General features: G+C 39.9%; 1 protein-coding gene across 2 annotated transcripts in view; it reads right to left on the bottom strand.

The window, feature by feature from the left end:
- Positions 1-2,934: 2,934 nt before the first annotated feature.
- The window catches only part of FIGNL1 (fidgetin like 1), a 26,530-nt gene continuing 5,253 nt past the window's right edge, over positions 2,935-24,211 (bottom strand). The window contains exons 1-3 of one of the 2 annotated variants that reach the window (XM_015814251.1): positions 23,356-23,484; positions 15,974-16,055; positions 2,935-5,119 (exon numbers count right to left, since the gene is read on the bottom strand). In XM_015814251.1, coding sequence (XP_015669737.1) covers positions 3,083-5,116 — 2,034 coding nt within the window. In that variant the 5' untranslated portion in view covers positions 5,117-5,119; positions 15,974-16,055; positions 23,356-23,484 and the 3' untranslated portion in view covers positions 2,935-3,082. Of the gene's footprint in view, positions 5,120-15,973; positions 16,056-23,355; positions 23,485-24,211 lie in introns of those variants that run through there. The other variant, XM_015814252.1, reaches the window with a different exon arrangement.

The raw sequence follows: 24,211 nt of genomic DNA, 5'->3' as shown, positions 1-24,211 counted from the left end.
TCCCACTTTTCTGGCCTTTCCTGAAAACCTGGCTTTGACAAATGGCCTGGAGCCCCAATGTGGGAAACCCATTTTCGAGGTGACTAGTAGGTTAATAGAAGATAACATTTCCACCCCATCTATGCATTGGTTCTTTTTGGTCCATTTTAGTATTAATATTTTAAATCTTAATATCTGATATTTTAATATTTAATATTTATGGTATTGTAAACTGTCTAGAATTGCTTGATAGAGATGGTAAATAAATACAGATTTTTTTTAACCTCATTCCCTGACTCCCATCATAAAAGATAATTGAATCAGCTTAAACTTTAAAAACAGATTTACTGCCTGAATTTTAACACTTGGATTTCAGATATAAAATGTATATTCAACTAAAGCATGACAGAAGTCTACAGAATTATACTGACAGATCAATTTAGTATCTATTAAGTCCAATATCATGCCCTAATTATTATGCATTCAAATTATGCAATGCACTCTACATGGGGCTGCCTTGAAGAATATTGGAAGCTACAACTGACAGCATGGAGGAAGCAGATTTCCTCAGGGAAACCCAACATTGCAGAGTAGTTGGGTTCTGCAGCTGTTGTACTCATTACTAGTAGATCTAAGTTACACTGAGTGGAGGCATAAAGTATTTCTTTTGTGTGTGGAATTGAGGACCTTGACATCTCTTTTACATTTTTTTTTTAAATCTTGTACATTGGCTAGAGTTCTAGGTTCAAGCCATTAATACTTTTTATGAATTAATGAACATTTTAGGTTTTCCAAGAGAATCTGATTCTTCCACTGATTTTTATCAAATCATTCATGTTTTTTAAATATATAAGTACATTTTGTGTTGAGACAACAAAAATCTAACTATAAACCAGCTTTTGCTCTTCTACAGTAAATTCTTCATTTTTAAGGTTGTATTTTCTTGTATGATAGTGCTTTCCTATATTGTATTAACTCATTCCAAGTTTGTACACTTCTGTTGTCTGATGGGAGAATCACTGTAGATGAGTAAGATGCTGCTTCCAGAATATCATTCATCTAATCTTCAAAAGTCACTTTATAAGTGTTTGCAAAGAAAATAAGAATTAATTATATAATCCAATTTCCCTCTGAGGCAGCTCAAAAACCATTCAGGAAAAATGAGACTATTTTTACCATTTGTGTGTTTTGTACAAGCCAAATGGATTCAGGATGTTCTGAATACAGCATTTTAAATTTTAACTATGTTCACAATTCTACAAAACCGGATAGAATTTTCTTGAAATGTTATTATTGCATATTAATATACATATGCTATTATTGTATATTAATATATAATGATGTCATTGAAAGAACATTGTTCTGTCTATCCTGTTATTTTTTTTCTTCTGATTTCCAAGATTCTGTATGGTCCTATGTTTCAATGGATTGTATTCTTACTTAGTGCATAAGTGAGTACTTAATCAGAAGAAAAAAAGGAAAATTGGAAATATTAAATGTCATTTTATGTGTTACACGGATGTTCTAGCTTTTCAAGGCTGAGTGCTAATTTTAGATTTATTTTAAATGCAGGAAATTATTCAACAATTAAAACTTTCTTTACAAATCTTGTTCTTTTAAGGAGATGTTTTGCAGACACGAAATGATCCAGCCTAAAAAGTCCTTAGGAATTCTTGCTATCAGCAACAAGTATTTTCTGTCAGCATTTCTGGAGATAGTCTGGTTTAGCTTTGTGATTTTAGTCCTCAAAGAAGATACATCTAACATATTTAGATGTATCTTCATATCTGAAGAATATGTGATATAAAAGCAAGTAAAAAGCCAATGTGTTCTTTTAAATCAGTGTCTAAACAAAATTACTTAAAACACAATACTGCTTATTTGTACTAGATATCCATGTAAATATAATACATTTAACTGTATATTTAATTTTAAAATGTAGTTTGTTTTGATCATTTTTGCCTTCATCATGCAGGAAAAGTTGCTTATTTATTATCAATAGAGTTTCATATTTATAGTTGAATGTAAGCAAGATATATCAGTAAGGAAAACCACGTGTGTGTGTGTGTGTGTGTTTGTGTGCTTGTGTATATATCTTTAAACATATATATATATGCTTAAAGGGAAAACTATTACAGGTAGTCCTTGATTTACAGTAGTTTGCACAGTGACCGTTTTAAAGTTACAACAGCACAGAGAAAAGTGACTTATGATCATTTTTCACACTTATGACCATTGCAGCATCTCCATGGTCACATGATCAAAATTCGAATGCTTGATACCTGGTTCATATTTATGACGATTGCAGTGTCCCAGGGTCATGTCATCACCTTTTGTGACCTTTTGAAAAGCAAAGTCATGGGAAAGCCAGATTCATTTAACAACTGTGTTACAAACTTAACAACTGCAGTGATTCACTTAACTACTATAGCAAGAAAGGTCGTAAAGTGGGGCAACATTCACTTAACAAATGTTTTGCTTAGCAACAGAAATTTTTTGCCCAATTGTGGTCATAAGTTGAGGATTACCTGTAACTTGACAAATTGTGTCAGTGTATATAAAAAGACTAATACAATGTTTCCCTAATTGATAATTTATTCTTGAATCATTAGGAATAATTGTTCCTGGAAGTAAATTTTATTTATTTTTATTTATTTGTGTCCCACCTGTATTATTTTTACAAATAACTCAAGTTGGCAGATATATCCAATGTATCTACCTCCGCCTATTAAATTTATATTCACTTTAACCACTTCTACTCTCACTCCAATAATTCAGCACAAAACTTTTTGTATAACTTTATGCCTGGATGCAAACTAAACTTTACAAATAATTCTTGGATTTCTTTCATGAAAGGGAGTTGGGGAGGGTGCATTAAAGTTAATAATGCACCTTATTAACATTAAATAAATGTAATGCTACCGTATATAAAAATATAGCAAAGCACAAAAGAGCAATATGGGGAATTTTTATAGAATTCTACTAACAAAAATAATAAAGACTCTTATGCAAAACAATTATCTAGAAAAAAAACTAGTTTTCTCAAATTTATTAGAATATCATTAATATTTCAAAACTGAATATGCACACAAATTAATTCTTCTTATCTTCCACTCCCAAACATTTGATTCCAAGTTTCATATAATTCTAGATCTTTAGAAGACACACTGGGTCGAACAGTTTTGAAAGCACTCTCAAAATCTTGAAAAGCAATAGTTCGTACTTGTTCAGGTCTAATAGTTGTAATGTCAAGAGATTGAAGGCTGCGGATAGGACCTAGAGAAGCCTCTCGGCAAAGCTGGGTCATATCAGCCCCAGAAAAACCATCTGATTTCTTACCAATGAGATCAATTTCCTCTTCAGTTATGGAACAATGTTCCTTTGACATTAGACAAGACACTATCTGCTTTCTGGCAGAAACCTCAGGAAGTGGAATGTAGAGTCTCTTCACCAGTCTCCTTCGGGCAGCCTCATCAATCTCTTGTGGTCGGTTGGTTGCACCTACAACTAATATGCGATCTTCAGAAGAAGTAGCTGCTCCATCTAACTGGACCAAGAATTCAGTTTTTATTCTTCTGGAAGATTCATGTTCTCCATCTCCACGCTGGGATAAGAGAGAATCAATTTCATCAATGAAAATTACTGCTGGCTGCTGAAAGCGTGCCACTGTAAACAATGCACGGACCATCTTTTCTCCTTCACCAACCCACTTGGAAGTCAGTGAGGATGCACTGATGCTGAAAAATGTAGCCCTAGACTGGCAGGCAATGCATTTGCCAATAAGAGTCTTCCCTGTTCCAGGAGGACCAAACAGAAGAATTCCTTTTGGAGGCCCTCGTAATCCAGTGAAAATGTCTGGTCTCAGCATAGGCCATACTACTATTTCCTTGATAGTTGCTTTTGCAAACTCAACTCCAGCTATGTCATCCCAGTTTACTGGAGGCCCATGGTCCATGATTTCATGCATTATAAGTTCTATCATTTTAGGTTCTATATTCTTTAACCTTTCATCTATTGGATAAGTCAGCTCTGTAGATTCAGTCCCATATGATTTACATTGCATTCCTGTGTTCCCATTTCCATCTTGTTTGGGCAGTGGAGGAAAAAACTTTCCAAATGGACCACGGGATCTTCCAGCTCCCAAAGATTTCTTTGTACCCCCGTAAGATGGTAATGGGGTATGCTGGGGTTGATTTTGGACTTTCTTTTGCTGATCAACCCACAGCTGTTCTTTTGCAGTTTTGAAACCAGATGCTTTGTTTTCATTATTTTTCTTTTCATTCCATGGAATGTTTGACCCTTCTATAGGAATCAACTTATGAATTAAACCAGAAGATATATTACTGTTATCTTCACTAGACACAGCAAATGTTTTCCTTTTTCCCAGATTGCCCATTCTTACAGGGAAAGCAGACTGAGCAGAAGATAAATCTTGCCCTGAACAAGAATTACTTGTGGACATCAGAGAACTATTAAATGCTGGTTGATTATTTCTAGTCAGGGTTCTAGAAGACACATCATTCATAGTCACAGGCAAAACAGAACATGCAACTCCTGCTTTAGGCAAGGAGAATATATCATTTTGATAACACTTTGAAGTTGATGGCTTCTCACAAATCTCTGTTTCTTGAGTTACATAATTTGACAAACCAGCTCCAACCATAGATTCTCCATGAGCACTTGAAAAAGTAAAATTGGGAACATTTGAAGAAACAGACTCAGTGACCTGTTTATCAATGGATATATCTACTTGCGCCTTCAGAGGCCTCTCAAACTTTTTTCCAGACCGCATCATTGCTTGAACACACTTCAATTCCATCACATTTTCTGTTGTCAAAGCAGACTGCCACTTGTCACTTTCATTCTGCTGATATTTTACCATGGTCAAAATATCTTTAGCATAGTTATTCAAGCCTCTTTCTATATTGTCAGAATCAATAATTTCAGAATATTTTTCTACATATGTTTTGAAAAGGTTTGCAGCACAATCCCGGGAAATATCTGAGTTTGCCCATGCATGCTGAATATGTAAAATTTGTGAACGATATGCATCTGCTTTTTGTCCTGGTGTAGAAGTATCAGAGGTAACAATAAAGTAATTCTTTTGCCATTCGCTCATATGTATGTCAGTTTGCATGATCTACAAACAAATAGATAAACAACAGAATAATCAGAATTGAAGATCCTTACAGAGTCTAGGGGCAGATTTCAAATTACAGTGTATTGATTCTTTTTCACTTTTATATGACCACTATGTTATGTTTAGCAAATACTTCATACAGCATAGATAAGCAAATACTTCATTTTTCTGCATTTGTTATAGAAAATAAGCACAAATTCACTTAAAATGATACATGGACAACTAAGTACAACTAATCTATTTTAGCTCCATCTGAAACAAAGGTTAACTAGTTAAGAGTATCTACATTCTTGAATTTTTAGAGCAAAGCTGTTTAGTCTGCCTCTAACATATATCTACATAAGTATCCTTAAACATTTATTAATGTAAGGCTAATTAAACATAGAACAGATGGCATAAAATTTTTATACTGTATCCAGTATGAGTAACTGATTATGTGCCATCAATTTGTTGTTTATTTTAATCTATAGATAGATACTCTCAAGTAACGGCACATAAATTAGCATCCACTAGCCAACAAAACATTGTCTTTCCAGAGAATAGTAAGCTTGAAACAAAACCAGTCTAAGATACCTTATCTGGAGCCTATGAATGCATGCAGCAGAAATATATCCATCAGACTTAAAAGAAAGAAAACTTTCAATGCAAGCAGGTATATTTCTTTTAAAGATTTCCCCCCCACAAAGCACATAATTAAACTGTAGTTTGTTGCCAATTGTGATAATGGCACCCAGTCTTTTTCAAAGTAGACTCCCTAGGTTTAGATTATTAATCACAATGAATATTGATAATTTTTACTTTCTGAATTAGAGGTAGCATGCCTTACAAACCTGTTGGCTCGTTTGTATACAATATTAGTTTATAAAATTCATAAGCTCTCTATCTACTCAAGAAACTCTGGGCAGTGAACAGAAATGTAAAAAACAAACAAACCCAACAACTATTAGAAACAGGTCAAGGCTCCTAAACATCACAGTATCAGCTTAACAAACAAACCACATTCACATCAGAAGTCAATCACCTTCCTGGCCCCAATCTTGGAACAAGAGCCAGATCTTTACAGCCTTTCAGAAGGCTGACAAGACACACAGGGCAAGGCAGACTTCCTGGGGACCACCAAGTAACATTACTTCACTGAAGGAAATTAGCAAATGGGTACTCTACCAGTTCTATAATGGCAAAAATTATTAGGAACAGCTGGTTCTAGAAATAACCTGGCTCCATGTCATGTAGGGCTTTAAAGGTGACAGCCAGCACCTTGAATTGCATGAAGAAACCCGCTATGAGTCAGCTAACAGAACGGAGGCATTATATGGGTGTATCATGGTTTCCCCAAAGGTACCCATGATGCTGCATTTTAAGATTAGCTTCAGCTAAACACTTTTGAAGGGCAAATTCATGTAAAACATGTTGCAACAGGCAATTCATTGGTTAGATGCTGGAAAACAACAGTGGAAGAACTTATAAGAAAAATGAATTTTTCATCTTTTCCCTTTCTATAATCACTTAAATGAAACAAACAATTGCTACTTGGTTTGTTTCTCCTGGTGTAACAATTAGTTAGATTGTTAACTGTATCAAATATATTCATTTTATTAGGATATATTAATCATAACATTTCCTTTTCAGATCTGAGTGAAAGATAGGTGAAATTGACAAAAAAAACTATTGTAAGATCTGAATCTGGAGTGTTTCAGAATGTGAATGAGAGTGAGGCATGGATGTATATTTTTTTCTGTATCAGCAGCAATATATCATAAAAGTGGTGGAACTAGAATAAAAACTGGAGATAAAATTACTCAGATAGAGACCTGTAAATCGTATTTCATTATTGAAACTAAAGAAAACATAGAAAATCTTATTATGAAGGCAGAATGGAAAATTAAAAAGTTATTATTAAATATTAACTGCTGTAAATAAGTCCAGCTTAGCAAAAATTATTTAGTGTTATTTATTTATTTATTAGAAGGTATGCTTAGCAAAATTACATTTGATGAAGAAATGCTAGGTGGTAGTTACTTTTCTTTGTGCTCAAGAACAGATAAAAGATGGATCATGTACTATAAAAAGAAGAAATTAATAATTGGAAGGAAGGCAATTTATGATATTAAAATTTTCAACAAGATAAAATGGTTATGCTTATAAAGATGAGAATATTTGAGGCAACATTTTTACTACTGAGAAAGAATGGGTATAAAAAACATGTTTGAACTAATGGAATGGAGGATCCTTACTAAAATTACCATGCATCAAAAAAAAAGGATTACCATGCATCAAAAAAAAAGGATCAAAGTTCCAAATAATTTTTTGCATGAAAGCAGTTTTATTTATGGATCCATTCATATTATAAATCATGATTTCATACAGCTCACAAAACAATAATATAAAAACAGTAAAAGAGCAGCCTTACTTAAGCAGACCAGACAGGAACATGACCAGATAGGCTAATTCTACTTTATTGTAAAGCAGAATCTTGCAAGTCCAAATATGCAATTCTTCTACTGTCTCCTTTACAGCCCAAGAAACTAGGAAGGTCTTTTCTAAGCCTTTTGCCTGTCCATTGCTGTCCCTTGTTTGATAATTCCCTAGGCAACATTTCTTGGCCCCTTCTATCAAAAATGGGCTAAGCACTATCCTCAAGCTGAGTAATTCACATGCTACCCATCAGCACAAGCAACATGGTTTCAGAATTGTAGCCTGACCTGAACCCTGACTAAAAGGGTCCAGATAATCCGCTTCTCCCAGGGCCCTCTGAAACTGAACTTCTTAACAGCTTCTTCTTAACAACTTTCCCTAAAAAGGAAAGAGTGGAGATTGGACTTAAGTTGTCTAATGTAGTCAGATCCAAGAATGGACTCTTGAGAAGGAATTGGACCACTTAATTCAAAGCGGGTAGCAAACCCCTTTGTACAATGAAGTGTTAATCACCATTTAGACCCAACCAGGTGCCACTTATCACGAGGCCTTAATCAACCCAGAGAGGCAATATCGTGTTTCCCCAAAAGTAAGACCTAACCCAAAAATAAACCCTAGCTTGATTTTTTGGGAGGGCCTAATATAAGCGCCAACCCAAAAATAAGCCCTAGTTTTGGGGCGAGGCACATACTAAAAAATCAAGCTAATGTGGAGGTGGGAGGGTGGAGCTGCCCCACACACCCCGCACCCACTTACCTTGCAGCCAGGCCTCTCCTCACCGGCCCACTTCTTCTGTGGAGTCCCCAGGCCTGCATTTTGCAGTCAGGCTTTTCCAGAAGGCCTCTGCAGCTGAGAACCGAGCCATGGAAATCCATAGCTCAGTTCTCGGCTGCAGAGGCCTTCTGGAAAGGCCTGACTGCAAAATGCAGGCAGGAGCTCCATTCCCAACTGCAGAATGAAACTGCACCTTTGGCCACAGAAGAAGTGGGCCGGCTGGGTGGGGCTGTCAGTGCCGGAGGTGAGTGGAAAAGACACACACGCACCCTGAAAATAAGACCTGGTGCCTCTTTTGGAGGCAAAAAAACCCCAGTCTTGTTTTCGGAGAAACACAGTAGAACACAGAGGCCCATAAAACCTGTCATCAAATCAAATCAAATAGCTTTATTATGGCTTTGAAAATAATAAATATAGTAAAAATGAAATAGTTTAATATAGCGATTTGTTATTGGAGAAAAAAAATTAAGACAAAAAACAATATATCTAATTAAAGTTTTGTGCAGTTGTATAACTTGGTGAAGATATTTTGTCACTTAATATCTGAGTGCTGAGTTAGCATGCCTTAAAAATAATAAACATAAAATGTATATGTATGGCCCTTGCATTTGGAAATGATTGGGACAATCAGTGCACATATTTGGGCATCATAGAAAGAGTGCCATATGGGGATGAGAGTTTCTATCTCCCTACACAAGGACAAAGTTTCTGTAAATAAGGAGTCCAGTGAAATCTTCCCACCAGTAGAGCTGATGGGAGGTTATCAAAGCATGCTCTAGAAAAGGCCCATCTGTACTTGCTTAGTATTAAATTGTGTAGTACCATGCAGTAGAGGACTTATGACTGTCTTAACATTTGGCAATAGAATTCAGGGGCACTAGTAATATAATTTTGGCAAACAATGTCCCTGATTTTCTCTTTTACTATTGATTTGGCCTTCTCCAGTGTTGATTGGCCTAGATATTCAGGAGAGAGCCAAGACCACAAAGTCCTGCTATACACATATCATGTCAAAAAGATTGGTAACTGTTTGACTGCAGCACAGGCATCAGGCTTGTAGATCAAATATGATTCTAAATTCTGAGATTAGCATCCTGGTCTAGGCGTGAGCTTTTATACTTGGCATGTTAGCTACCTCAATTTTGCATTGGAGGTACATTTTGAAGTGCCAAACACGGTCCTGAAAAAATTTAATTGAATGACTTCATAAGCCATTATGAAGGTTTGTGTATGGGCCAAGTTGTATCCCATATAATAGCTCGGCAAGTGTTCTAGTTGTATACAATTTAACTGCTGGGATGTAATTTCCCCAGTTGCCTATAAAATTTAATTATTATTTGTGTACTTCTTTGGGTAGTTGTGGCATAATTTAGTGGCTGTTAATTTCTTCGAAGCCTGAAATACTATGCCCAAATATTTAAAACATTTAACCTGTTCCAATTCATGAGAATCAATTGTCCACTTGTGCTTTTGTCTTTTCATAGAAAAAACAAAAACTTAAGCTTTGTCTTAATTGTTTCTCATTATAGTGGGATGCTGGGATTCTTAATGCTTGCTTTTTCTTTAAGAAAAAAGAACTACATTGTCAACATAAGAGTAAAATCCAGAGATGTCTATGGGCTAATTTAGGAGCATGGATATCCACTCTCTGGAGAGTTTTAATCAGAGAGTTGATATATGTTAAAAAAGCAAGCACTAGAATGTATCCTTGTTTCATCCCTTGACAGTCTGAATAAAGTCAGAAAGGTCCCCTCCCTGGATACATCTTACTCTAAGCCTGGTTTTAGAGTATAGTTTAGGAAATTAAGAGCAGGAGTCTTTTATCTATAGTGGATCTATTCAGAATGTACTACTTACCCTTGAGATATTAGCAAAAGCTGCTTTGAAATCAATAAAGGCTGAGTGGTTTGTATATTTATTTGTCAGATGTTGACATACTAGGCAATGGTCTATAATAGAATGTCCCAATTGAAACTCTGCTTTCTCTGGGTGGATTATTCCCTTCTCTATTATCCAGGTTTGGACTTTGGTAAATAATTACCTGTGATATAGTTTGCTAATGATTGTCAATATTTTATAATTGATCTATAATTAGCTAGATCAATTTTATTGCCCTTTTTTTAACAGAGGACAATTACGATCTCCTCCCAGGCTTTGGCTGTGCCGGTGATGTATGAAAATAAAAAGGCCAATACAGGGACCCACCAATTTGAACTGGATTTAATTAACTCAGAGAGGATACAGTCACTACGGGATGCTTTACTAACCTTGTATTAATGGTAGGTTTTACTTCCTTGCATGTGACTGGGGGCCACTGCAGTAACGAGAATAATGATATATCCATCAGATAGATACTAGCATGTAGATTCCAATAGAGATTTTAGGTACCTAGATACAGTACCTAAGGAGATAATACAATGGAGTCGTGTAATGTTACTTGAACAGTTATAGTATGCCAAAATATAGAGGGATTTTTGGGCTTTGTGATTGTGATTACTGTAACCATTTTTTCCCTGTGATGTTGATATCTTTTTTTCCAGAAAGCAAGATGTTTGTCTTTTTTGTTCCTTTAGAATTTGGGTAGAATCTGGTGATGTTGACCTTGGGTAAGATAGCAGAGGATTCCAATAATACTGCTTTGTCAGTGATGCCGGACTTATCAAACTAACTCTTAAGAGTACAGTCCCCTTCTGATCAAATTGATATTTGCTTCGTTACAAACGGTCAGCAACCAATTGTCGCTCAGCAAAACCTAGCCCCAAACCTGCAGTTGCAGGGTATAGGAAAGTTGAGAAGCCACTGCAAGGCTCCATGAAATAGCCCTGAAAGAGGTGGAGCTTTTACTTCACCGGAGGAAAGTGAATCTGATGACGAACTACTAGTAAGTCTACATGTAACCCCTGTGACCATCCCAGCGGAGATAGTGGTGCCCTCATCCCAGTAGTGGTGGCCTCACCTAGGGGAGGATGTCGGCCCTATTGGACTCAGGTTGCACCAGGTGTGTAGTTAGCCTGGAAGTGATAAAGAAACTAAGACTGAGACTGAAGAGACTGAGGGCACCCTTAACCTTCTGCCAATTGGATGGGTCAGTGACAGGGGGAGCCCAGGGTCACTTCGTAATGGAGCCTGTGGAAATGAGGATGGGTAGCCACAAACAGCTCTTGAATTTTATAGTAGCACCCAAGATAGAAAGACCCCTCTTACCTGGACTGACTTGGTTCCACAAGTGGAACCATCTTGTGAATTGGAGAAAAGGGCTCCTAAAAATCCGATCTCTGCCGGCAGAGAGGGAAGAATCCCTCACACAAAGCCAAAAGAACCAACATGAAAAAGGAATTGGGGGTTGCTGTACAGGAACTCACCAAGGAAGAAAATCCTGAGGGAATACTGGGACTTAAGGGAAGCGTTCAGTGAGACGGGATCTGATGCACTCCCACCCCACGGACTGCAGTATAGAGCTCCTCCCTGGAGCAAAGTTCCCCAAGCCAAAAATCTATTTGGTGACTCAGCATGAGCTAGATGAGTTGTGCACCTTTATTTACAAGAACTTGAAACGGGGTTTCATCTATCCAGCCAGACGTGTGGCTGCTATAGTGTTATTCTGGGAGGAAAAAAGACGGCACTCTTTGCCTCTGCATTGATTACAAAGGATTAAATGCTGTCTGTGTGGAGAATGTTTATCTGTTGCCTCTGATGAAAGATATGCTGGCATATTTAGCCAAAGGGAGAATTTTCACTGTTGGATTTGAAAGCTTACTACAGGATTTATATCAAAGAGGGAGATGAATGAAAAATGGCCTTCAACTGCCCATTGGGCTGTTTCCAGTTCCATGTGCTCCTGTTTGGGTTACAAGAGGCACTCTCTGTTTTCATGCAATTGATCATTGAGGTGCTGCATGAATATCTTTACAAAGGGGTCCTGGTGTACTTAGATTATATTCTAATATACACGGAGAATATGGAGGAGCACATGAAGTTAATGCATGTGGTTCTGAAGAAACTCAGGTCCGCCATACTTTATGCTAAATTGTCCTAGTGTGAATTCCATCAAGACAAAATTGATTACTTGGGCTCTCGCATATCTCATGAGGGGATAGAAATGGACGCTGAAAAGTTGCGGGTGGTTTTGGACTGGGTGCCCTCCCAAACTACAGAGCTTCCTTGGGTTTGCGAACTTTTACCAGCAATTCATCCCTTCCTTTGCCAAGATTGCATTGCCCATTAGCAACCTCTTAAAAATGAAGGGGGAGAGTAAGCCTAAGCCCCACCAGCCACTCGAGTGGTCGATAGAACACCTGGAAGTATTTGAAAAACTCAAGCGGCTGTTTGCTGCCAAGCTGGTGCTAAAACACCCTGACACTGATGCTCCGTTTATGATCCAAGCTGATGCTAGTGACATGGCTGTGGGAGCTGTGCTATTGCAGGCGAATGCCGAGGGGTTTTTACAACCTTGTGCTTACACCTCCAAAAAGTTAACTGAAACTGAAAAGAGGTGGGCAGTCTGGGAGAAGGAAGCATTTGCTATGCGATGGGCATTGATAACTTGGAGGCATTTCCTGAAAGGAGCTAAGCAACTCTTTGAGGTGTGGACTAATCACAAAAACCTAGAAGCCTTGAAAATCTCAAGGAAATTGTTCCTAAGCAAGTCTGATGGACACAGTACTTTAATTATTTCAATTTTGTGCTGAGTTATATCCCTGGGGGATAAACTCCATGACTGATGCTTTATCCAGATTGTCTCAGTATTATAGTGCTAGACCTGAAGTAATCCGGCCAGTTATCCCTTCTAAGCACTTGGCTGCTCTAGTGACTACTAGGGCTCCAAAAAAAATGGAGCCTGAGCTACCCAGTGAGTTGTGCATAGAGTTGAAAGGAGCATTAAAAAGTGATGAGTGGTTTTTGTCCCATTCCAATGACTGCTCCATTAGAGATGGCCTTGGCATGGATTGGAGCCACACTGTATGTACCCACCAATCTAAGGGGTCATATCCTACAGTGGGCCCATGATTCCAAAACTGCTGGTCACTTTGGTTTTGCACTTGATCAAGCAGCAGTTTTGGTGACTTTTGTTGAAAAAAGACATTGAGACTTATGTTGCTGTCTCATCTGTGCAGCTACTAAGTGGCCTCTGGGGAAGCCCAGCAGACTCTTACGGAGTGTGGCTAGCCCTGTGACCCCATGGAAGGAAATCTCCATCGACTTTAAAGCAGAGCTGTTCTAAAGTGGGGGGAACACGGTTATTTGGGTCATTACGGATTTTTTTCCCAAACAAGTATATTTTGTTCCTTGCTCTAAGATCCCATCAGCTAAAACGCTTGCTAAACTTTTTATTCAACACATGTATAGGTTACTCAGGGTTCCTGACTGCATCATCTCAGATAGATTTCACTTCCCAGTTTGGGCAAGAATTCTTCATTAGGCTCCGCCCAGGGGTTAGGTTCCGCCCATCACCCACAAACTAATGAGATATGTGAACATGCTAACTCAGTTTTGGAACAGTACCTTAGGTGCTATGTGAATTATCAGTAGGATAACTGGGCTGACCTACTGCCATTGGCAGAGGTTGCTTATAATAATTCAGTGCATAGTAGACTGGTTTCACCCTTTCAAGGTAGCTTCTGGCCAGGATTTCCCATACCAGAACTGCCCCAAGAGCCGCCTCTGACCCCCTTACTGGTGGAATGGATTAAATAGCTTCAACAAATCTAGCCAGTAACATGTAAGGCCTTGGAAGATGCACATCAAGCCCATAAGAACAGGCTGATAAAAAACAGGTGAAGCTAAAAGAGTTCCAAGTGGGTGCTAAAGTCTATTTATCCACAAAGTACTTACAGACTACCCCAACATCAAAGAAATTGGGATCTAAATATGTAGGATCAATCCCAATTGTGAAAATTATAAACCCAGTTACTGTGCAGTTGGAGCTGCCAAAGAATCATCGACGGATCCACCCTATTTCATTGTAGTCTGCTCAATCCTGAAAAGGTGTCTCCTCTTCGTCCCGCTCATCCCACACTTCCAGTGCCCATTCTGACAGAGGAGGAACAGCATTTTGAAATCAAGAAATTTTTAGGCTCTGGAAAGTATAAAGGGAAAGTGGCATGGAAGCACCTTCACAATCGGAATTGGTGGATGCCCGCAATTTTCGGGCCCCTAGACTCCTTCAGGAATTTCACAGGAAATATCCTGATAAACCTGAGCTAAGCAGTGTTCCTTAACTGACTTTCTGTATAGTTTTCTCTTATGCCTTTTACACTTTTTTTTAGGGCTAATGCCTCTGTTGAAAGGGGGGGGGAGCGAATGTCAGCCAGATTTCCAGCTTGCAGTTTGTGGCTTGCTTGCCATAGTAATTGGGGGGTTGGCATTTGGGGTGGGGAAGTGAGCTCGTGTGAAGTGTTCCCATGAGAAATGGAAGGGAGGATCATTACCCATCAATGGAGTGGAGTTGTTTATAGACATTACCAATGCCAACTGTCCTGGGCCTCTGGAGGCATACACCATCTGCTCAAGAGGGTTTCTCATAATATCATATTGGATGTTGATTGGTCTGCCTGAGCTGGACTCTGGGTAGAGGGATTTGGAGACACTTTCAATGTGTAACTTTAGTGCAGATTTTACTCAGATCTTGCCTTGCTTTTGTTACTATCAGTTCATTCTTCTCTAAATCCATGGAGTTGGGAGTTTTCTTTCTTAGGATTTGAATGAGGCAGACGTGACAGCTTAACTAAGAGATCATGACATATGTCAAGTATTCTACTTTCTTGTGAGATGGTTGAGTCCGAGTATGCCCCTAAATTACAGAACATTGAAAAATACGTAGTTCCTTCCTCTAAGTGAAACCATTGGGTTATCTGATCTTCAAGGGGGGAATTCCATCTGACCCTTTAAGAGTTGCCTCTTGTCAGGCATTTTAAAAGAGGCCTTAACTTGGTTTTTATTGAGACCTTGCCTAATTTTGCAAATTAAAGGGAGATAATCACTTTCAGTTCTGGAGATTGTGCCAAAACCACAAGCCTAGTTTTCTGGAAATTATTAAATAATCTATGGTAGATAACTTGTGAACTGACCAAAAAGTAAATTGCCCAGGCTAATCATATTGGACAGAGCCATTTAACATTTGTAGCTTATTCCTATTTATGAGACGTAGCAGCCTAAAGCCAGCTAACTTTTTGTTTTGTATCTTTGTAGGATCTAGACATAAACGGTGGCACAATAGCTTCAGGAGAACAGGTATTGAAGGGTCTATAGAGCAGCATTCTCCAACCTTTCTGGGTTGGCGGCCTGATGCGGGGGGGAGCGGTGTTTTGCAAGGGGCAGGTGCGTGTGTGCACAGCTTCATTTGTGTCACCTGTAACTGGAGATGTTGAGGAGGAAGATAGAAAGTAATGCACAATCAAGAAAATTAGTAAAAACTAACAAAGCTGATTCAGCATTTTCAAATTGAGGTACCGGTAATTGTTTTACATTTTGGACACATACTTTGGAAGTATAAGCAGACCAAGCCTCATTAGGTCTGCCACTTCCAAAGTTAGGTTGTAAAAAGTATAGCAGAGAAAAATAGCTGGGATTGAGAATTCCCGCCAAATCCATGTCTCCTGCAAAAAGATTATATCAAATTTAGTCAGGAATCCTAGAAAGTCTTGGTCTTCTTGTTTTGGGACCTACCTGGCTATGTTCCAAGAGAGGACAGGAAGAACACTGCAGGATGTAGTTGTCAGTTGGCTGGTTCTCCCTCGGAGTGCTGACTCTAGATAAATGAACAGAAAAATGAACACTTGAGATGAGCAGATTATAGTCTGAGGAAGAAGATGGAGACCACTGCCTGCTGCCAGTTAGGGTGGCTAATCTCCTGAGTATGTGGCAATTCCATAGGAGAAGTTTCACTGAAAGAGCAAGTAGGCCCAAATTGGGGGTCAGAGGAATATGTTAGCCGTGTTCAGGGCTTCTTTGAAAAGAGTGCACTTGCGGGACTTCCGGTTTTGCGCCCGTAGCACATGGCCATGTGAGACCAGACCTCCGCTCCCCATGGCTAGTTTCGTCCTGCCAGGGGGACCCTAGATGAGTCCAAAGTCACCCCGAAGAGGTGACCGTGAAGAAGCGATGGCGGTCACTTTGTTTGATCTGGGGGAAGCCCTCCGACCCAACAGGAGAAAGGCTAGCGTGAGATCAGCGTCTAGCCCAACCTACTTGCAGCCAAAGTCCGAGAGCACAAACCTGAACATCAGCGAACAGCGTACTTGGAATTGATGAGAGTATTGATCTTCTTGAATCCTTGAGAAAGATCCCCAAAGCAAGAAAACCTCCGGAAGTGAAGGGAGGGGACCATACCCCCATTCCCTTATAGATGGAAGCGGCAAATTAATATTAATGAGGAAAGAGATATATTAAAATTTGATTTAAAATACTACAGTCTGGACAAATTTAGGAACTAAAAAACTGTCAAGATTATACCCTGAAGAGTTTTGATGGAATTCTAAAAATATATAACAAAAATAACTTTTTGATTGAAAAAAAAATAAAAAAAGAAATAACTGCTGACATCTAGTGGAGAATCAGAGCATAGAATACTAACAATAAGGACTCAGAAATTGGCAGAATGCCCAGAAATAAAGAAAAAGCTGTTCCTTTGAATTGCAAATCACCTTGAAGACAGCTGGGAACAAAGGAAGGGCCAGCAATAAGATTAAAAAGTGTCTGAAAGGAAAACAACAACAACACCTGGACTGTTGTTTAAGAACTGTTTATGGAAAAGAAAAACCTTGGCCTTTGGCTAATTTTTTAGAGGAGAATCTACAAGAAGGATTTAAAGTGGCTTAACACACTGAACTGTAATTTTGATTGACTGATAAATTGACTCTTGGATAAAAACATTGATGAAAGATCATTCGAAGGGAGGGAGACAACATGGATATCACATACGTATCAAAAAATGACAGAGGACACCACATTTAATATTTTTTCCTGAAGTACTTAGGCTGGAAAATCAGGGGCGCAAGAAGTAATACTTCAAGGCAAGATGAATACTTTCCAGGAGGAAATATATGCAATGTTAGGACAAATACAAATGACAATAGACTCAAACCACGAGGAAATCTGAAACAACTTTGATGATTTAAATAAGCATATTTCTAATCTAAATCTAAAATTAAAAAATACCCAGGAAATAACAACGAATGAACAAATAAATCAGATAACAGACTACAAATTAGAAGAATATGACCAAATTGATGAAATAACAAATGAAAAGAATTACAATTTAACACAAACAGGAAAAATTACACAAGATAATGGAAACAAGAAAAATGGAATGGATTATAGAACTTCCAGGAGAATCATCAGTTTGGGAGACAGAAAGTATTTATCTTAATTACTTGATCTTTTGTATTCCCAACATTTGCAAAAACATAGGAACTTCCGGGTAAGCAGATGACATCAACTTGGAAAAATACTCGGCAAAAGAAGACCAGAGACAGATACAAGAGATTTGACTCGCCCTACCAGATGGACTACTATGTGAACAAACATTTGTTTGAATATGGTTAAAAGAATAGAGAAATTTTGAACATAAAGGGGCCATATAACAAGAGGGATAAGAGATTTAAGTAATATAGTATGTCCCATAATATATGAAATGTTAAAATAGCGGGTTGATGTAATTTTTATTAATACAAGTGAAATATAAACTGATTAAAAAGGATGTTATACCTAGATATTATAAGACATAAAAAGTATTTTTATAATGCATAAAATATTGGGATGATATACTTAAATGGGAAAATATGGACAGTTAGATGACTAACATATGAAGAAATTATGATCGATAAGAATTGGATTGAATATAAGGGAAATTAAGTGTAAACAAAAATTATGAAAATAGGATGGTGAACTAATGAGATGATGGTTATAAGAATATAAGCTGAAAAAAATATTAAACGTAGAGATTATTATTATCTGTGTAAATATAAAAAATGCCTATTCTAATCATTTACATATTGAAAATATTAAGAATTATATTTTGTTTAAGGTTGAAGAATATTAATGGAAGGGACGATCAAAGACATATATCATTAATTAATATACTAATTATGGAATTATCAAACTTAATCATTATTGATTGTTAATTAATTATTGTATTTTTTCTTGTTAAAATATAAATCAAGACAACACACTATACACCAGGCAATGGAGTTTGTTATAGTTAAAAACCAACCAAATATTTATAAAAAGAAAGAGAAAAGAGTGCACTTGCAGGGATAAAAGGCAGGTTGTAGATGAATTAGATGAATAGATAGCCATTAGATGAATAGTCTCAGGATCAATGCAAGGGGAAGCCAGTGGAAGTGGTACTACAGATTGACAGCCTGTTCTTTAAAGTCCAGCTGTGAGGCAATATCACCTGAGGGATTAGAGCAGTGGTTCTCAACCTGTGGGTCGGGACCCCATTTGGGGTCGATCGACCATTTCATGGGGGTCGCCAAGCAAGGCTGTCCGCCATTTTTTCCCCTTTTCTGGCGGGTGCCTTACCTCCCTTGGGCTGGGCCAGCTGGTGGTCAGCCTGCTCCGTCTCTGCCGCTTGCCAGCTACGCCTCGGCTGGCACAGGGGGCGGAACCACGCATGCGTGGCGCTCCAGGGCAGGGAAAGTCCTCGACTTATGACCGGTTGGGTAGTCCTCGACTTACGACCGGTTTAGTCCTCGACTTACGACCGGTTTAGTCCTTGACTTATGACCGGTTTAGTCCTCGACTTACGACCGGTTGGGGTCGCGTTATTAAAAGGGTTGAGAATCACTGGATTAGAGGTTATGAAGAAATTGTGTTATTTGTTCAGCCTGGTGTTCCCTTCATTTCTCTGGGTGAATTTTGGGCTGAAATGCTTTTTGGTGTGGTTTTTGGCATTCAGAAAATGAACAGGAGGGCAGTGGGAAAGTGCTAAGAGAACACTGACGAAGGCATTGATTTAACTGCCTCAAGTTTGCATATAATTGTTGATCTTCTGTAGAAAGGGTGCCAAATAACTGAGCTAGTTCTTCATCATCTTTCATAGAACTGGCTGATATCTGTGTGAAATCAAGGGTGTTATCCCTCCAGGGCTTAAGCTGGATCTGCTCTTGGAGTTGGTGGAGCATACTGCTATGCAGGTAGTTGCTGGCTGTGTAAGAGCTGTGGAGCTTATGCTATTCTCTTATGGCTCTCCTCCCAGAATTTAGCAGAGGCCATACGTTAGCAGATTCATCTAGATCAGTGTTTTTCAAACTTGGCAACTTTAAGAACCAACTGCCAGTATGCTGGCGGGGGAATTCTGAAAGTTGAAATCCAAACATCTTAAAAGTTGTCAAGTTTGAAAAATACTACTCTAGATAGTCAGCATTGTTCATCTTAATCGCACTGGCCTTGATAATCATTCCCAGCAAAATAAAATTATGCAGTCTGATATGCCACTGCTACCAAATGATCAGGCGAGTCTCCTTCATTACCTCTCTAGATTAATTGAATGTATGTACTTACACAGAGTATTGTGTTTGAGCAAGACTGAAAGTGAATAGAAGTACATGGAATAATTATGCACGTACCTGAAACAATTATGCAAAATAATTAGAAAAATTCTGTTCCTTGACCCATGTTTACTTCTTTAAAGATATTGCCTCTTCTATCTGCTTTAACTCCAAGACATTCGTAGCAATCTTAGTTTTCTCTCAGGTCTTTGCAAGCTAGTTCAATGCAGTATGGTAATTGCTATGCCATGCCAGTTCTTTTTATTCCTAGACTAAACTTGGAAACTTTAAGATATGAGAACCAACTGTCAGAATGCTAGTCTGTTTTTTAAAGTCCAGTTGTGAAAAATATTACCTGAGATATGAATATTAGGAGGGTTATAAAGTGATCATGTTACTTGTTCAGCTTGTTGTTCTTTTTGTTTGCCTGATGAATTTTACTGGAATGCCTTGGTTTTTTGTTTTTGGGAGTATAGGCACTCAGAAAAGGGGTGTTGTCTTACCTGAACGCCTTTTCTCAGCATGATGATGGAGAATCCACGAATGGGTTTAGACTGTCTTCCTGCCCAATTAGACTAAGTCTGACAAAGTAGCCACGCCTCCTGCTGGGCCCTGTGCTTCTCAGACACGACGAAGGCGAAGCTATTGACGATAGTCCGATGTGTTGGCTCCCCTACCCCTAACACAGGCCTGACAGACCAAAAAAGGGGGTGGGTGTGGATTCTCCATCATCATGCTGAGAAAAGGCGGTCAGATAAGGCAACGCCCCTTTTCCAGCATGAGGATGGAGAATCCACGAATGGGACATACCAAAGCTACCCTGTCCCTATGGGAGGGATTCGGTCTGGGTCTGTGTCCCACTTGTTGGCACCACCTGCTGGAGCACTCTCTGGCCGAATGAGGCATCCGCGGAGGCAAATCTATCCAGCCTGTAGTGTCTCACGAATGGGGAAGGCGAGGACCAGGTCGGCGCCCTACAGATATCCCCAATGGATGCCTGTGAGGCCCACGCTGCTGATGTTGCAGCGCTGCGGGTGGAGTGAGCGGTGATGTCTAGGTACTGACAGGGAACGTGACTGGTACGCTCTTGCGATGCATGCCTTGATCCACATGCCTATTGTTGAAGACGAGACCTTCTGTCCCATGGAAGAAGGTTGAAAGGAGATAAAGAGCGCTTCCGACTTGCGAAAGGCTGAAGTTCACTTGAGGTAATGGCGCAACGCCCTTCAAACGTCCAAGGTGTGCCATTGGCGTTCTAACACGTGAGATAGTCGAGGGCAAAAATTTGGGAGAATCACCTCCTGTGATCTATGGAACAAGGAATTTACCTTTGGTATGAAAGATGGATCCAGTCTGAGGACCACCCTGTCATTATGAAAAATGCATAGGTCCTCTCTGACAGAGAGAGCAGCTAGTTCCAAGATGCATCTGGCCAATGTGATGGCTATGAGGAAGGCTATTTTCATGGTTAAGAACCATAGTGAACATGTCTTGATGGGCTCAAACAGTGGCAAGGTTAGGGCCTGCAAGACCCGCGGGAATTCCCAAGAGGGATAACGGTGAACCACAGGTGACTTGGTGTTAGTCACGCCCTTGATAAAGGCCCACACCATGGGGTGCTGAGCCAATGGCGTTGAACTATCACATGTAAGCACCATGGATGGAGCCACCACCTGCCTGCGGATGGTATTGTGTGCCAAGCCCTTGTTGAGCCCCTCCAATAAATATACAAGGATTTTCGGGATGGTGATGGTCGAGAGATCACGGTGCTTTCTTGTGCAACAGTGGCAAAAGTTCTTCCACGAGGAGTCGTAGATCCTGTTGGTTGAGGGGCGTCTGGAAGCCTGAATCATGGAGATAACGCCCGCTGGATAGGACTTTCGAGTCAAGAGCCGCCGTTCAAGTGCCAGGCAGTTAATTGGAGCCACTGAGGGTCCGGGTGCTGTAGAGCCCCCTGGCTGAGTGCAACCCGATCTGGAGGAATCCTCCACTGCGGAGAGATGGAGGATGGCAAACCACGGTCGTCTCGGCCAGTGTGGAGCAATTAATATCACCTCTGCCCGTTCCTGTAGTATCTTCCGAATGACGGCCTGGAGCAAAGGGAGAGGGGGAAAGGCATAGAGCAGGCCCTCGGGCCATGGACTGCGGAGGGCATCTGCCTGCTCCGCCCCTGGAGATGGGAACTGGGAGAAAAACCTTGGGAGTTGGGCGTTTGCCGGGAAGACAGACAGGTCCAGCACTGGCAGTCCGAACCTCTCTGAGATCTCTCTGAAAATAGATTGGGATGCAGGCGCCACTCTGAGTGATCCACTGTTGACCTGCTCAAGAAGTCCGCCTGCTGGTTTGCCTCTCCCAATATGTGCTCTGCTTTGAGGAGAGGTTGGTTTCTGCCCAAGTATTCAGCGGCTGGGCCTCGGTCATGAGGGACCTGGACTAAGTACCCCCCTGCCGCTTCACATGACAGAGGCAGCAAATCACCTTAGTAATCAGTGAGGTTTAATTATGGCTATAGGCCTGGACTGCAGTGATCTCTTGGGAATAGGACTAGAAAATTGCAGGATTGGTACTGCTTGCAGGAGCTCTGCAGCGGTTAAGCTGATCTTGCTAGTGGGGGAGGGCCCCTGTGGACTAATTCCTTCCCTATGCGGCCTGCCTTTGTTAGAAGGGGTTAGCTGGAGGCAAGGCCGGCCGGAGGCTGCTCCAAAATGGCGGCCGCCGGGTAGGGGCCCAGCAAAGCTCCCTGATGCTGGGAAAATTCCTTTAAAAAGGCAATACTACGCTGATTTCCCCACTGCCTGAGTCTCCTGTATCAACTGACCTCCGACTGAAGCGGCAAAATTTAAAAGACAAGGTTGTGCTGGCCGTGTGGTCTCCAAAATGGCGGCCGCGACTCGTGTGGCAAGAAAAGGAGGCCAGCGTTCAGCTGGCCGACCCTCAGCTGGTCTAGCAAGGTCCTTTGTTCCTTGCAGGGAACGCTGAGCCCAGCGTTTTAGCAATCGGAGGAGAGGAAAGGAAACTCAAATGGGCTAGGCAATCTGAGGAGAGGGAAGGAAAGCCTCTGGGTGTTTGGGGCAGCACTGATCCCAGCGCTGTAGTTTAGAGGTAGAGAATCCACGAAGGGGGGAAAAGGAAAACTACAACCTGTCCAGAAGTCTGATAAAGGAGCCAACCACAATCGTGTCCTGCTGGGCTGAAGACTAAGTCGTGTCTGGGAAGCACAGGGCCCAGCAGGACGCGTGGCTACTTTGTCAGACTTAGTCTAATTGGGCAGGAAGACAGTCTATTCGTGGATTCTCCATCCTCATGCTGGAGAATGAACTTGTCAGCATTTCAACAGGAGTACGATTGGAGGTATTCCAATGTTAAGGGACTCAGTTGCAACAGTCACTATTTGAGTATTTATTTAATTGCCTCAAGTTTGCATATCATTGTTTGTTGGTCTTCTGTAGAGAAAGTCCCAAATAAGTGAGCTAGTTCTTCCTCATCTTCCATAGTCAGCTGACATCTGTATCTTTGCTGTAATGAAATCAAGTGTGTTATGCCTCCAGTGCTTACCTGGATCTGATTTTGGAGTTAGTGGAACTTTCTGCTGTGCAGGTAGTTGCTGACTATTGTTATGACCTCCGGAGTTTGTGCCATCCTCCCTCATGGCTCTCTTCCAAGGATTAGCAGTGGCCTATGCTGCTATTGTGAAAAAACACCTATAGATGTAATTTGAAATCCTTTTAAGAAATATTTAAGTTTAATGATCATTGAAGGGAATATAAAATGCCTAAAAATCAGTATTATTCTTTCAGGACCTTGCCATTTGGGAAGCCAAGCTATTTCTGTAAGTTTGCTAAATATACTCTACTGTGAAGAAGAAATGATGAATTGCAATCCGAAGCAAAATCCTGTGGTGCTGCAAGACTTGTTTTTGGCAATTTCTATCTTGTAAGGTCTTGTGCAGAGTAAGCATTTTGAGTAAGATCCGAAGCAACTAGGTTAGTGACTGGCTCTTTAATAAATTTAATTACATGCTTTTCCATTATAGCCTTAAGTTCATCTACTATGTGATTAATAAGTAATGGTAATAACAGTTTTTGTGATTAAAAAGAAGTTCCTAGCATCCAAATCCACATCCATGTTTAAATTATTTGTTTTAAAAGTATACTTCTCGTTATCTTCTATAGAATCTCTCAATTTCCTCAGAAATAACTGGTCAAACTGTTCCCAGATAATTGAAATCAAACTGTGCTCGATGCCTTCCAAAGCATCTGCTCAACTGGTCAAGTGACTTTATCTAGCAGATGTCAAGACCCTAATCACATAATACATGGGGCAGTGGAATACACAGTGGGGGGGGGGAGGAGAGAGAGAGAGAGAGAGAGAGAGAGAGAGAGAGAGAGAGAGAGAGAGAGAGAGAGAGAGA

Source organism: Protobothrops mucrosquamatus, unplaced genomic scaffold (assembly GCF_001527695.2).
Source record: "Protobothrops mucrosquamatus isolate PMUCROS unplaced genomic scaffold, P.Mucros_1.0 scaffold232, whole genome shotgun sequence".
Lineage (NCBI taxonomy): Eukaryota > Metazoa > Chordata > Lepidosauria > Squamata > Viperidae > Protobothrops > Protobothrops mucrosquamatus.
The sequence above is the reverse complement of the archived record's forward strand: the minus strand, read 5'-3'. Positions and strand labels throughout refer to the sequence as shown.